Source organism: Lissotriton vulgaris, unplaced genomic scaffold (assembly GCF_964263255.1).
Source record: "Lissotriton vulgaris unplaced genomic scaffold, aLisVul1.2 SCAFFOLD_1320, whole genome shotgun sequence".
Lineage (NCBI taxonomy): Eukaryota > Metazoa > Chordata > Amphibia > Caudata > Salamandridae > Lissotriton > Lissotriton vulgaris.
Genome location: NW_028242523.1, coordinates 574,060 through 589,201, shown reverse-complemented (window position 1 = coordinate 589,201; position 15,142 = coordinate 574,060). Strand labels below are relative to the sequence as shown.

Below are 15,142 nucleotides of genomic sequence, written 5' to 3'. Positions count from 1 at the left end.
GCAGCTCAGCGATAAAAAGATTGCCGCTAAGCCAACATAGCGATAATTATCGCTAGTTGTTGGTAATATGCCCCGAGGTCTTTTATTTTTGGATAACTTTAAAGTGATCTTAAATCCTTCATATTCCTTGTCGACAGCTAGTTGGCAACTCTCAGTTGTCTTTAACTATGAATCCGCATGCCCACCACAAATGCTGGGCTTTTTCCCTGTGAGAAAATCCGGTAGAATTGGGCTGCCAAAATTTAATGAAGGGTTCGATCTTTATCATGCCCAATAAATACTGGGTTCAATAAACAATGTGCCACTTATGATTGAAATCCCTGCCCAACCTGGCATTTGCACATTGATTGCAATTTAAAGGGCCATTGTGATCAGGCCCTACATGCTGGCTGCATAATTATAACATTGAATAGATCCTTCAATGTGAAAGTTGTTGGATCAAGTAAACTTTGGACAGTAAACCAGAGTGGGCAGAGACCTCTGGGGCCCCCTTTTTTTATTTTCTTGAGTGTTGAAGTGCCTGGTGCCTTAGAAGTGGCCTGTGATTGATTCAAAATAAATGAATCATTATCTTTGAGGACAGTATTTCCGATCCAAAACAAGACTAATCTGTGTTTCAAAGCTCACTAAAGGATGAAGTTCAAGGGCCACTGATAGACCGACTATGATCAGAGCTTTGATGCTGTTCTTGACCGTTGCGGTCTTCAGATCCTCCTGATTAAAGACTTATTCTGTCCCCTGTCCAGTTAAAAAACTGTCAGACAGGTTAGTACAATATTATATTAACACAGCTACGCCTGGAGCTCCTCAAGTGCTGTATCTAAGAATAGATTTGATTGATACTAGGGCAATTCTTCCAGGATCTTCAGATGAACACATATTCTATTTCTTCAACAGGGCCATGCTTTAAGCTTTGCTGGAGTTTCACAGGTAAGAAAGGAATGAATGATGAAGTAGCCTACACGGGTGCTAGGTTAAGACTTTTAAACAGTGTGGAAGATGGGATAAGGAGGTGACTCAGAATCGAATATTGCTCACCAAGATCCAATATTATTTGTGATTCAGATGTGTGATGTGCACAGTGACTCAGAGTTATTAAAGTGACTGGAGGGAGTGACTCACATAGCAATAAATCAGATCACCATCTCATTTGAATCGAGTGATTCCCTTAAATTCTGGCATTGGTAGATTAGATTTTTTATTAAAAAAAAGATAATCATAGCAGAACATCTGGAAAGGCGAAGGCTAGATTATACAGCAATTAGGTACCTTAAGTTTGGATGACCTAAAATGTTCTGCTTTAAGACAACTAAAATAAAATAAAAATCTTAGTGATTTAGAATGACTCTTTGGCATTTTTGTTAGCATTTTATATTATTGTTTGTGAATTAGCTTGGCCTTTTGACTGACTGGTGGTTGTTTTGTTGCCATTTTGTCTCTAACGGACATTTTGTATGTGCTTAGACAATACCTGTAGTAGGCTTTGTAAAGTAATTTAGTATAGGAATGAGCCTGCCCAGAGAAACAAAGAATGGTTTTTAAATTTTAAACATGTCCATACCAAGATCATTGGGTGATCCTTTCCTATCGGCGGACCTGTTTCATTTTTTAGAAGTTAGAATTTTTAATATTATTACTTTTAATATATTTTTGAAGTGTATCTTTTTATTGTTTGACCATGCTGTTTTTTATGCAATTTTTTTTCAGCAAGATTAAAAATTGTGTGCAAGTGTGGCTAGACCTTAATCACAACATCTACCAGGATAGAATATGTTAGGATGCTGCTGCATCCCGGCTGAGCAAATATTCTCTAATGAGCAATAGATCAAAAGATTGGGTAGTGAGACATCATAGTTGGCAGTTGACCAATCCACCAAGAAATGAGCACAAGATTGGTTCAGTTTTAGATACTTTCCACTTTATACGTTATGAAAACCAACCATATTCAATACTTAATTAAGTTGTGTGCTGGGACACCTTTGGCCCATCCACTCTCTGGGCTATATTCTATAAAGAAAACTAGTAACTGTTAAAGCCACAGACTGCAACCTGTGTTTTATTTTATAATGTTACTAATTCATTAGGATTCACAAACATCCTAAAAATACTCATTCATAGCTATGAAGAACGTCCATTTTTCTTCCATATGCTAACAATAAACTAGTGGTTTGTCTGCTGTCAGAAACTATGTATTTTTCCAGTTACGGTTCCAACACACAAGCCATCATAATGTGTTTTTCTCCTCCACATGGGATACATTTTTCCATATGGAAATATCTCATTTCCTGCCTTTCAATAAGAAATGGGCGTGCTTGAAGATCCAGCCATTTTGACTATATAATGAAGCGATCAGATAGACAAATACAAATATGTGTGGAGGTTATAATTGTCTATTCTGCAAATTATCATAAAAGTTATAATTTAGTAGATATAACCCCATTCCTAATGGCCGCCCTCTGCCTTGAGTAATACCCTTGCTACATACAGCCCATAACCCAGATCGAAAGACTGGGGAAAATTCACGCTCATGGCAAGTTCTACATGGATGTCACTTCAACCTGTGAGCATAAACGCCCAGAAGTCCAAATTTAACAATCAGAACCCTGGTGTATCATTACCACTCACAAACCAGTGCTGTGCACTTTGCACAGCGACTGGTTTGCAAATGAAAATAACATTTGTGATGCAAGCTTTGTATATTCGCAGAGGGTTGCAAAAAAACAACTGTCAATAGAGTATTAATTAGACAGGTCGCAATTTAATCACTCATTTCTGCCTACCTAACTACATATGGCAAAGACTGTCAATGCAGCCTACATACTAGGGGTAAAGATTGCCCCTACAACTAACCGTGCAGGATAAATGGCTCTCTCCCTTTGTAGGGTAACCACTGACTTTGCAGCCAACATGAACAGGAACAGAACTGCCCCTGAAGCTTACCAACAATGCATTTTGAGGGTCTCTTTTTCTTTTAAGGCAGGGTACAGCATGCCATTACCTCCTACATGCAAATTTGTCGGACTCACCAGGTGGGATACACAGTCAAAGGAAATATGCGTTCCACACTCTTCTACTCATGGTAAGCACACTCCCTTCAGCATGCCTACAGAAGGTGATTACTACTTCCTCCTGCTGCCTGCCTCAGTAAAGGCTGTCTCTACTCCTACATAATCTAGGCTAGGACTCTAGTCGGCACACCCATCGAGGAAGACTCTCCTGTCCCCTTCCTCCCCAGCGCAAATCGTATCTCCTCACCTCACCTGTGGAAGGTACGCGCGCTGACGTCTCACCCTTCCTGGTTGACTACTCCAGAGCCCTTGTTATATCAGCTGTTGTCTCCTTCTTGCTTTGTGTGCCTAACCCTAACCCCTGGGGGTCAGGACAGCTGACCTGAGCTGAGTGGCCTTTTCTTTGACACTCCTGCACAGAGCACACAGCTGTTCAGTAAAAGCTGGAAATAGCAGCAGGCACAGCTGAGACACCCCATACCCCCCAACCATTTTAGGTCTGACTTGACAATGCACCTGTTGCCAGACCTTATGTGATCCACAAAAAAAGAGCATTAACAGGCACTAACGAGAGGGGGCCTGGGGCTCTGTCCACATGTTGATTACTCTTGCATGGCTCTGCCAAAAAAAAATCCCTGTCAGTCCTATTCACTCCCAAGGGGTCCTCCCTCATGTAACATGGCCACTGTATTGAAACGTAATGATGACACAGCGGCATGCAAGGGGAAACACTTGCTGAAACAGTTTTGTTTCATCAATCCTCTGTAGCCTACCAGATCATGAGTGACTCAGCACAATATTATTAAGTTTCCAAAAAACATGAGCTGGCAGAATCCTCATGTAATTTCACCTTCCATAATCTCGAGAGTCCATCATTCTGAAGCTCAGAAGATGGAGGTGCGCTCTAGATAACACACGCTGACGTTGCATCATGATTATGACAGGATTGTCTTCATTGGAGAGTGCGTCAATGTCACGACGCACTCACATGTGCTTACAAATGAGTTCCCTCATCTGCCATAAGCACAGCTGCATTCCATGAGCCAGGTGGGATGTCATCGCAGGGGAGGCCATGGCCAAACACGCCTCTATAAGTGATAGACCTGAGGACCACCACATTTCCTATTAAAGCAGGCTGTGTCATCTGCAAGAAAGGTTTTGAAGCACGTTTTTCCTGAAACATTGGCTTACATACATATAAACGACATCTATTTAGTTAGAGTGTAACATTAATTTGCCAATAGTACTTTCTTTCCTGAAATACATGATCTTGCTTTAAACAAATTGTATACATTCCAAGCTGATCAATTGCTCCTTGTAGCCCTGAAATAGTGGCATCTAATAAAACCATGTCGTCTGTAAAACACAACCAAGAAAGATTCCCACGTCCCTTGGGAGGGATGCGAAAGGCAGATCCCTAATACATCCAATGAGAAGAGAGGCAGTGGAAAATGCTAAAATGACTGTATCTGTGCTGACAGGGCTCTGCTTCCAGGACTTCATGCAGGCCTATGGTTTGGTGTAGAAATCGCCAGCAAGGTGCACTAGTTATTGATGAAGTTTTTCTGTGAGTTTCTTCAAAAAGAGATGGGTTATCTCAAATCCCCCCATATGTTTAAAATCTCTAACATGAAGTGTGTTTCTCTTGGTTCTGTTAAAAATCTGATGAATTGTCCCTTCCGTCACCTGCAGTCTCCTCCCTCTGCATCTAACCAGTGCACACTAGACCTAGGGAAGGCTGCAATTCACTATTGGTCTTGGCCACCTAAAAGTTATTTGAAGTGTACCATTTTTTTGCTTACTTTTTGTTCCATTACCCTTAGAGTATGGTTTTTATGTCAGTAATTCAGAATTTTCTGATCAATTCGTTTTTTGCTTGATGTTTACTTTTTATGTTTCTCTCCCACCCTCTTTGCAAGCAAAGTTCAACGGGATAAGTTTATTAATAAAAATGTGAAACCAAAAACTCAATTCCACGTTTGCTAAAAACCAATTGAAATATCTTGGGTAAATAAGTGATATAAATTAATTCATATACCATCTCAGCCGTCTCCCTAAAATCAGTGTTTTCTCACGAGAAAGCTTAGCCTAAGTGCTACTTGGCTAAGACAAAGGAACCACATATCCCTTCCATGAATGCAACTGATCTTGTCTTCTGGGCGCTATGGTACCCCCTCATGGCGCACGCACCTGCACATGCTGCAGACAAAGCACTTGGGGTGGTAGGTCCTTCCCAGGGCGGAGATGACCTCGCCGGTGATGAAGTCCCTGCAGCTGTTGCAGCGCGTTCCGTACATCTCCTGGTAGTCCTTGGTGCAGATGTACTCGCCATTCTTGAAGAAAAAGCCTGACTGGGCCAGGTCACAGCTGCACACTGGTGGGGAAACAACATAGAGAGCGACGTTAGAGAAGAAACCCCACCTTGAGAACATTTAGCTTGCAAATCGAATTCATTTTTCATTCATCCCTTCATTCGTTCATTTACTTATCCATTCATTGATCGCAGTGTTAAGATAGGGGACCCGGCAGAGTCCCTTTGGGAATGATATGTTGGGAAATGCACTTACTGATGAGCCACTGTTGAGCTCTCCCCTACCTGCAATAAACAGATATGAGTCTCAGCAGTGATAGAAAACTAAGGAGCACGCGTAGACCTCTAACTAACCCTACAAGGACCAGATCCCACCAAGCCACTCTTTTGAGTACACTGAGCTCATAGGTTGCAGTAAGGCCTTGGGAGGTGGCAGGAGGGAGCTTAAGATCTAAAGCAGTCCTTCTAGCTCTAGTTTTTCTTTGTAGTCTGGCACTTTTGAGGTTACTTTCTGGTATAAATGCAAGGCTACAAGGTACTCAGGCCATTAAATCTCTGGACCAGGGCAGTACAGTCAGGCTCTATATACAAAGCCGAGACTGAGGTCTAAAACCTCTGATGATGATGAAAACCATCTCGAAAAAGACAAATTTGAGGACAAAGTTATTGCGATATTATCTGGCCGAGATTTACCCTGAATAGGCCCTCAAGTCACATGTGAAATTTGCAATAAATTATGGAATTTTCAGACAGACCACAAGTCACCCAGCAAGCACAGTGGGCTAGCATCCACTAGTGAAAATTAAAATAACCTCCCTAAGAACCGTTTGAAAGAAAGGGACAGTGTGTTATTTTACAGCACATTTCCAGTAAACATTGGCTGACAAGCCGCACTTTTCACAAACGCCATTGAAAAGGACTCGTGAAATCTTGCAGCGCTTTGAGAGCATTACTCCCCTTCTGCTGTGAAGACAGCTACAAGGAGAGACATTCCCTGAATCTCCTCAGAAAGCTGCTGAAAAAGCAAGTCTTTCAAGAGCACCTTGTTGGCCAACGGCAACGACCAATTGGCTGCTTGTCAGGGGCGTGGCTACCATTGGTGCAGTAGGTGCACTGCACCGGGGCCCACAGCCCTCATAATTGTTGTCTTTCAATATTCCAACAACTGTGAAATGGGCCTTTTTCTTTCCTTGCACCAGGGACCATGGCTTCCTTGCGACGCTACTGCTTTGCGTGCACCATGACAGCAGGCCGGGGGCGGCTCTCTCACCCTCTCTGTATGTGATTGTCTCCCCACTATCTTTTCTCCCTAGTGTGTCATGCACTATATACATACCAATGTACACATGCATATACCACATCACGAATGCCAAACCGAGAAAGGTGCACCCGGTGTCTGTGCCATAAAAAGGCTAGATAATCTATATTCTGGCCAATGGGCTCAGAGGGTTGAGTCAATGCTGCTGACATCTGGTTTGTAAATCCAGTGAGTTAAAATGTACCTCTTCACCAGAACAAAGTCATGAAATGACTCTCATTACAGAGATGAATAGTTATACTAATTACTTATTACATGTACAAGTCAGAACAAAACTGCAGTATGAAGCGCTATATAAAAATAAATACAAATGTTATTATAAAAAAACAAGTGTGCACCCAAGGAAACAAAAACATGGTATGTCTTGTGCACATTAAATAACAACATTTTTCAAAACAGTGCTAATTAATAAACTTGTTATCATCCTTCCTGTGACAGTAATTACCCTTTAAAAATGTAAGTGTCAGAAAAGAAATCCTTTCTTATGGAAATAGTTCAAGGAATGCAGAGGTGAAACACATCAGGCACAAATAACTGGAACCAAAATTCCACTCAACTATTATTATTTTTTTCTCTACTTAGTCAATGCCCAAAATCCTTTCTGCAAGACCTGGTCAGTTGAAGAGCGATGTGGGTGACCACTTGAGGTCCAGGTTTAGGCTAAAAAGGTGTCTCCAAAACTCAGATTTTAGTAATACCTGACCATATGTAGTGCAATTTTATTTATATAACTGTCCCTTAAAAACACAGATTTCTCAGCTCAGCTGGTAACTCCCTTGCACTGCCACGGAAAAATAATAAATCTGTGTTATAAGGAAGCATCAGGTGATTCCACCAATTTAAGCTAATTCTGGCTTCCAAGCACCCTGTACAGTTGCAGATTAATCAGTTGTGCAGATTTTACGGTTCTGGTACTAGGTAATGGTACTAGGTAAGTGCTAACTTCTTCGTCACCTTTGATCGCCTGTGGCATAGGCCCTTTTTCAGCAACATCCCAAAAAGTTGTCCTTTTCCACATAAGCTGCACTCGCCCTCGAACCCACAAGCGCTGCACTAGTTTGCAGCTATGGGTTCTAAGAGGTATCTGGAGTTACCTGGCACCCTCTAGGATAATGGTATTAATCTTGGGGATATCCAGGGGCAAACGTTCATTTTTAAATCCTCCATTCCTCAGTAATTTCTGGCCTATTTCTGATAGAGAGCATTGGAGAACAGAGCCTGGGATGGAAAGAAGTCACTAATGGTGCTGAGCCACTAAGGGTACTGTGCCACAGATGACCCCAAGTCACTAGTAATACTGCACAGCTGCATTCATTAGACCACATGCAATGCTCCTCACTGGTGAAAGTGAGCTGATGTTACTCAGCAGCTAACAGTTCCTACCTGTGGGGATACTGAGCAACTGAAATGTTCAGAGACACTGATAATGCGGAGCCACTGATTACACTGAGGGAGTATCACCACTGAGCCACTCTTGGTGCGGAGCCGCTATCCATCCTGAGATTCACATAATACTGAGTCACTGATGATACAGAGCTGTTGATGACACAGACCCACTGAGCCACTATTGATAATGAGTCATGATGAGCCACTGTTGACAATGTGCCACTGATGAAGAGCCCTTGAAGATACTGAGCCACTGATGATAGGGAGCTCCGATGACGCAGAATCACTGAGAATACTGAGCCACTGATGATGCAGAGCTATTGATGACACTGAGCCACTATTGATACTGAGACATAATGAGCTGCTGTTGATATTGATCCTCAGATAAAGAACCCTTGAAGGTACTGAGCCACTGAGGATAGGGAGCAGGGGATGATATGGAGCGACTGGGAATACTGAGCCACTGGTGATAGAGCTTTTGATTACACTGGGACACTGGCACAGCACTATTCACAATCAGTCGCAATGAGACACAGTTGAAAATATGCACTGATAAAGAGCCTTGGAGATACTGGACCGAACCATTGGTCATACAGAGCTATTGATGACACAGACCCACTGAGCCACTATTGATAATGAGTCATGATGAGCCACTGTTGACAATGTGCCACTGATGAAGAGCCCTTGAAGATACTGAGCCACTGATGATAGGGAGCTCCGATGACGCAGAATCACTGAGAATACTGAGCCACAGATGATGCAGAGCTATTGATGACACTGAGCCACTATTGATACTGAGACATAATGAGCTGCTGTTGATATTGATCCTCAGATAAAGAACCCTTGAAGGTACTGAGCCACTGAGGAAAGGGAGCAGGGGAGGATATGGAGCGACTGGGAATACTGAGCCACTGGTGATAGAGCTATTGATGACACAGGGACACTGACACAGCACTATTCACATTCAGTCGCAATGAGACACAGTTGAAAATATGCACTGATAAAGAGCCTTGGAGATACTGGACCGAACCATTGGTCATACAGATTAGGGGATGATATGGAGTCAGTGGGAGTTCTGAGCCACTGATGAAGCAGAGGTATTGATGACACAGAGACAATAATAATAATGATAATACAGACACTTGTAAAGCATGAAAGCTACCTCAAACAGAGGTGTCCTGGTGCTAAAGAGGCCAGTAGTGCAGCAGAGGCTGGACACAAACCAGGTCTCCGGGTCCTAGCCTGCCGTGAAGAGCCAGGTTTTAACCATTTTCCTGAAAAGTGTCTCAGTTTCAATGGTGCAGAAGTTACTGGACAGGGAATTCCACAGTTTTGCTGCTCCAAGCATACACGATCTGTCCTCATGCTCGACTTCTTGAAACGGGGAATACACAGTAAAAGTTGTTGCTTATATCCACGTAATTTTTGTTTTCGGTAGTTAGGGAATTTTCCAAGCATGGCTCGGAAAGTCAGTGTCAATGCCTTAAATGCAAGTCTCTTGGCTACTGGGAGCCAGTGAAGTGCTTTTAGATGCGGAGAGATATGCTCGCGAAAAGGAACTCGCCTGATCAAACTCGCAGACGCATTTTGCACGAGCTGCAGGCGCTTGACCAAATGATTTGGTTGGCCCAGATAGAGGTCATTTGCATAGTCCAGCCTAGATGTCACTAAGGCAGGTACTATGCTTTTCCGGCACTCCTCTGGCAGCAGATGCAGGACTTTCATCAAATTCCTTAGTTTGCAAAAACAAGTAGCTGTCACCTGACGTATCTGTGCCGAGAATGAGAGGTCAGCCTCCCACTTCATTCCTAGGTTTTTTATACAATCTGCAGGGGAGTGGGGAGGGCCCATTTCTGTAGGCCACCAGAGGGCCGGAGCAGGGGATGGCTCTCTCCCAAAAAAACAGCACCTCTGTCTTTCCTGCATTGAGCTTGAGTTTATTGCTGTTCATCCACAGCGCAATATCTCTTAAGCATCCCCTGAAACTCTCAAATGCGGCCTCGGTCTGCTCTTTAAATGTGAAGACCAACTGGGTGTCATCCGCAGAGGAGATCGCTTTGATCCCCCAGTTGGCTATCAGGGAGAACAAAGGGGCCAATTACAGATTGATGCACCAATATTGGTACTGAGTCATAATGAGCCTCGTTAATAATGAGCCACTGATGAGAGGGAGCTCCGATGACGCAGAGTCACTGAGAGTAATGAGAAACTAATTGTTATTGTTTGAGACAATGAGAATATTGAGCTGCTGCAAAACAAAGATTTCTCAGCTGCTGAATGAGACTGCTGTGTTGCTGATGGGCACTGTAACTGGACAGACAATGAGAATGTTGATCTGGTGATGGGCATTGTACTAGGACAGTAGGAATATTAGAACATTGGAATGTTGGGAGCTCCATTTAAAGCAATGGAGTGCTCTGGGCTTATAATGGCTGGTATAATCCTGGAGCTCCAACGTTCCAATGTTTCTTTGTTCACAGCTCTGGCTGTGAACAAAGGCTTCAGGGAACCTGAGGGGATTCCAATCCCCTCACGCTTCCAAAAGGCTTTGTTTTTTTTGTTAGAACATTCTGTCCTCTAATTGCAGAATGTTCTAATAGCCTTATAGCCCTTCGTAGATGGGCTATACCGCTATTAAAGTCCCTCTCCCTTGTTAAAGGCCCTCGCCTTCGGCTCGGGGCCTTTCACGCTGGAGAGGGCCTTTAATAGCTGGTATAGCCCTTTACAGCGGGCTATAAGGCTATATTGAGTCACTGGTGGACATTGCATTGAGACAATAAGAGTACTGAGTCGCTGGTGAGCACTGTTCTGAGACAATGAGAATGCTGAGTGGTTTACAGGTACTGTACTGAGACAATGAGCATACTGAGTCTCTGATAGACACTGTACTGAGACAGTGAGACAGCGAGAATGTTGATCCCACGATGGGCACTGCTCTGAGAGAATGACAGTACTGAGTTGCTGATGGGAACTGTACTAAGACCCTGAGAACGTCGAGCCGCTGAGGCAATAAGAATGCTGAGCTGCTAATGCCTCTGAAAGGCTTATAAAGGTATGGCTAGTGATGGCGGTGATGTCATGCGCTGCTTGATACTCATTGGCTCTGCTCCACCTGCCTTTCAGATGCTCCAAGTTTTCCTTCAGGCCCGTCCTCCTCCACAGCGGGGAGATGCCAAGTCTCCGGAGCGTGTTCTGGGAAGGTGAGACGCGGAACCGCCGGAACACGACGTGGATAATAACATCCTCTCTGCTGACTCAGCAGAATTGACCCATCCGTCTCTCTCTTAATGTAAATGTTCTGGGTTTCTGCAGTTTAGAGGACAGTAGGTCACATCCTCCGGCGCGGCCAGTGCCAAGTCCCGATCAATAAACGAGGCGGTGAATTGTCTCCAAGGACAGGACGAGGCAGGAAGCCAGCAGCCTCGGGAGAGGTGGGCCATCCCCCTTCTAAAGGAAGCATCTAGCTATAACAAACAAAGAATGCAGTTATGTTTACCTATTCATGCACCACCAACAATAATTCCAGAATTCCCTTGATGCAGAGACGTTTTAGGGCTTGTGCAGAGAGGGCAACTGCCCAGGGCCCCCACCTCCGAAGGGCCCCTGGAAAAGTGAATATTCCCTCTATTCCATCTCTTTTTATGCTATTTCCCGCGCTAAATCTCTCTCTCTGCCTACCTGCACCTCTGACTTTCTACCCTATATAATTTTAAGGGTGTTTGGGGTTCTGAGCAAGACATATTTCAACAGTTTTCTGTGATCTTGGTGACATTTAACATATAATGTAGTTTTGTTTGGCATCATACAGGATTGAATTAGCAGCAAATGAGTAATACAATTCAAATGTGTTTCATACAGGGGAACCAGGGCCGGACTGACTACCAGGCATTTTGGAATGCTGCCGAGCTGGGGGCCGATTTCACTGCGGTGGGGCTGATTTTGTTGATGGAGACCTGCGTGTGCTTCGAAATAATTAAAGCGAAACGAATTTCGTTCAGTACACGTAGGTCCCCATCAAAGAAATTAGCCCCCAGCTCAGCAGCATTCCAAAACGCCCGGTACCCAGTCCGGCCCTTAGGGGAACCCCAAAATATGTCTTACCCCCAAAATCCTTAAGGTGACCCTGAAGTGATGAGGTCTGTTTGGTTTTATAAGACCTATATCTGTGTTGTTAATACCCCCTCCTTTGAAGCAGTCAGAGGTGGCAGAATTATTTTCGAAACCTCAGCATCATTTCTAGTTATGGTGGCAGTGTGGGCGGGGCCCGGCAGTTGCTTTGTGCTTTTATCCAGTGTACGTCGCTGCCTCTATCCGCTGCTCCGTCGAACAAGGCGTACCTCAGGTGAAGTATGTGACTGACAGTGGCTTCGTGTGTTGGCTGAACTCAGACTGGCAGCAATGGTTGTTGAGTTTAGGGCTGGAAATGGAAACTGTGCCTTCTGGGAAGCCAGAAAGAATGGGCAGGACGTCCATGAGGGGCAGAGCCAGGAGGAGCGGAGTCAATGACATCCGGCCTGTGCATTGCTTGTTACACACTATGGGCCTCATTTACAAGCCCCTTGCTCCACCAGTACGTCACTTTTCCCCATATTAAAAGTGAAGCACCTGCGGCAGAAGGGGATAGTAAATGCGCCCTTATGTTCCCATTGAAGCGCTCCTCAAGCATACCTGGATCGCTTCATTGGTCACAAACAAACCGCATCTTATAGGGCTCAAAACACCTACAGCCACAATCTATGTTGCAGAGTATGATACTGCTAATAAAAACGGAGGTAATGCATTTTCTGGAGAGTCCTGTATGTTGGATTCAGTTTTTCGATTGATAAATTGCTCACAGTTTTGTGTGACTGTCTGGACTGAGAAATTCACGTACCATGAAGATCACATATTTCTGATCTATTTAGCATAGCCCTGTGGTTAATGTTTGTCTTGCTGTGACCCTAGGCTAAACTGCTGGCCACTGTCACAACTGACTTACGCACCACCTGCAAACAGTGAAAACAAAAAGTGATGGGTGGAGTTCTTGAATTAATCTCAGCTACTTGTAGTTAGTTACTCGGGTCACATTCCAACGCATCATTTTTTGCCCACTTTACCACATCAGACGAAGAGCACGCTTATGAAAAATACCCCACAGTCTTGCTGTAATAAATAATTAAACTTGGATTGTATGCCATACAATGTTTCTTAGTGTGCTTACACAAACACACACACACACCCACACATGTAGCTAGACATATCTGGCATTCGTAGGGAGTGCACATAAATCTATGATCTTACCTACATACAGAACTTAAATAAAAAAACAATTCCACGTCACATTTTCTCTTGACAACTTGTGAAGTGAAGCCTTCGTGTATCACCTGGGATCCACTTGCACCCACCACTTGCAGCCAGGGCAAAGAGCTTAAACAGAAGAAACTGCTGATTGTTCATGAAGTGAGGCTTTTGCAACTTGGCTGCGATTGAGAAGGTAGAAGCCACTAGGGGCTACTGCTCTGAAAGACATATTGCGCCAAATGTGCTTGAAACCCCTCAAGTTGTCTTAATGTCTTCATACTGCACTAGGACACAGTCAGGCTAGGGTGACCAGGTGTCCTGGATTTGCCTGGACAGTCCCGGTTTTTCTGTCCCGGCAAATTTCAAGAAATTAAGCTCATGTCCCGGTTTTTAGAGAGGGCCAGCTGAAGACGGTAGGAAGTATATTTTTACGTTTTGCAAAGCAGGGGATAGTTAACAGCTGTTATAAGAAGCCAATTTACTTCACCGGCATGCTACTGGCTTTAAAAATTGCATTTTATGTACGTTTTTACTGCCTCTTCTGGAATTCTCTGCTAAAGAGCACTGACATTCTTTGTGCTGGGTTGAAGTAAAATTGTAGTCCTTCTATTTTTGGTAAATGTACCGTTTTTTGGCTCTAAAATTCTGGTCACCCCAAGTCAGGCCGATCCACCTTATGTGGTGAGACAAGCATCAAAGTAGCATTTTGTCTCCTAACCCCTTCGCTGCTTCTGTCATCCAACAGCCATCGCGAGCACTACCTCCGTGATGCTGCGCACGTCCGTTGGCCAAAGCGGCCCCGCCCACTTCATCAAAGCGCTGCACCGCAGCAAAATTTACACAGTGGTTAAGTGGCTAAGGACAGTAAGTTACTCGCCTGATGTGTGAATTAACCACTAACAAGTGTTCTGAGGCTATGACATCTCAAAATGTTTATCCTTAGAGAATGCTTGCTTCCATGGTTCAGGTTTTAGGATTTCTCATGTGGTTCCTCTCATATATTTAGGAGAACAGTATAAAGCCTTGGCTTTAAACTTCAGGAGGGAGGCCAGCTCCCAGCCTTGAATTGGATGTGCATGCTTGCTGATCTTAGCTTCCTGAGTGGGAGAAAAAGGGAGTGTGCTTCTGCATATATGATACAAGGAATACACTAGTATCTGTAGTAGATTTATCTACTTACTACCATTCTTATGTGAATTTAGAGTTTATCTGTATGTATATTTTCCTTGAATTAATTTGCAACTTGCATATATGTAACTCTAACCACTAGAATCTGAAGTAGTCTTATGTACTTACTACCATTTTTATGTGAATGTAGAGTTTATATGTTTGTACCTTTGCCTAGAGTTAATTTGCAACTTTTATATATGTAAATCTAACCACTAGTATCTGTAGTAGACTTTTGTTCTTACTACCATTCTTATGGGAATTTAGAGTGTTTGAGTTTGTATCTATTATGTAACTCATGTACTCTAAAGTCCTTATGTAATGTAACAGGTCCTTGTGTAAAGCGCCCTGACCCCTTTGGGTAAAGTTCGCACTATATGAAAACCGCGTTGAATAAATAAATAAAGGAATAAAGCAAGGAAAGGGCTGCATATGGGAAAACGAAAATTAGCAAAAACAAAACCTTGTGGAACATCAGAGAAGATGAAAAAGGATGCAGCATCAACCGGACCAGGACATTGCATAGAAAAATGATCAGAGAGATGAGATAAAGTCAAGAAATTGCAAACCCAGATACCCCATTGGTAGTGTAAATCGGAGATAAAACAGGCTCATGAATTGTTTTGAAAGCAGCAGGAACAGCCAGGTATCCATTAGGAAATGTGTCACAAA

At 43.5% G+C, this 15,142-nt stretch overlaps 1 protein-coding gene across 1 annotated transcript in view; it reads right to left on the bottom strand.

Moving 5' to 3' along the window:
- LOC147668937 (actin-binding LIM protein 3-like) overlaps positions 1 to 15,142 on the bottom strand; it is a gene marked incomplete at its 3' end in the record, with an annotated part of 333,512 nt that overhangs the window by 84,764 nt on the left and 233,606 nt on the right. The window contains exon 3 of the mRNA XM_086948335.1: positions 5,199 to 5,382. Within this exon, the coding sequence (XP_086804461.1) occupies positions 5,199 to 5,382 (184 nt within the window). The remainder of the gene's footprint in view (positions 1 to 5,198; positions 5,383 to 15,142) is intronic.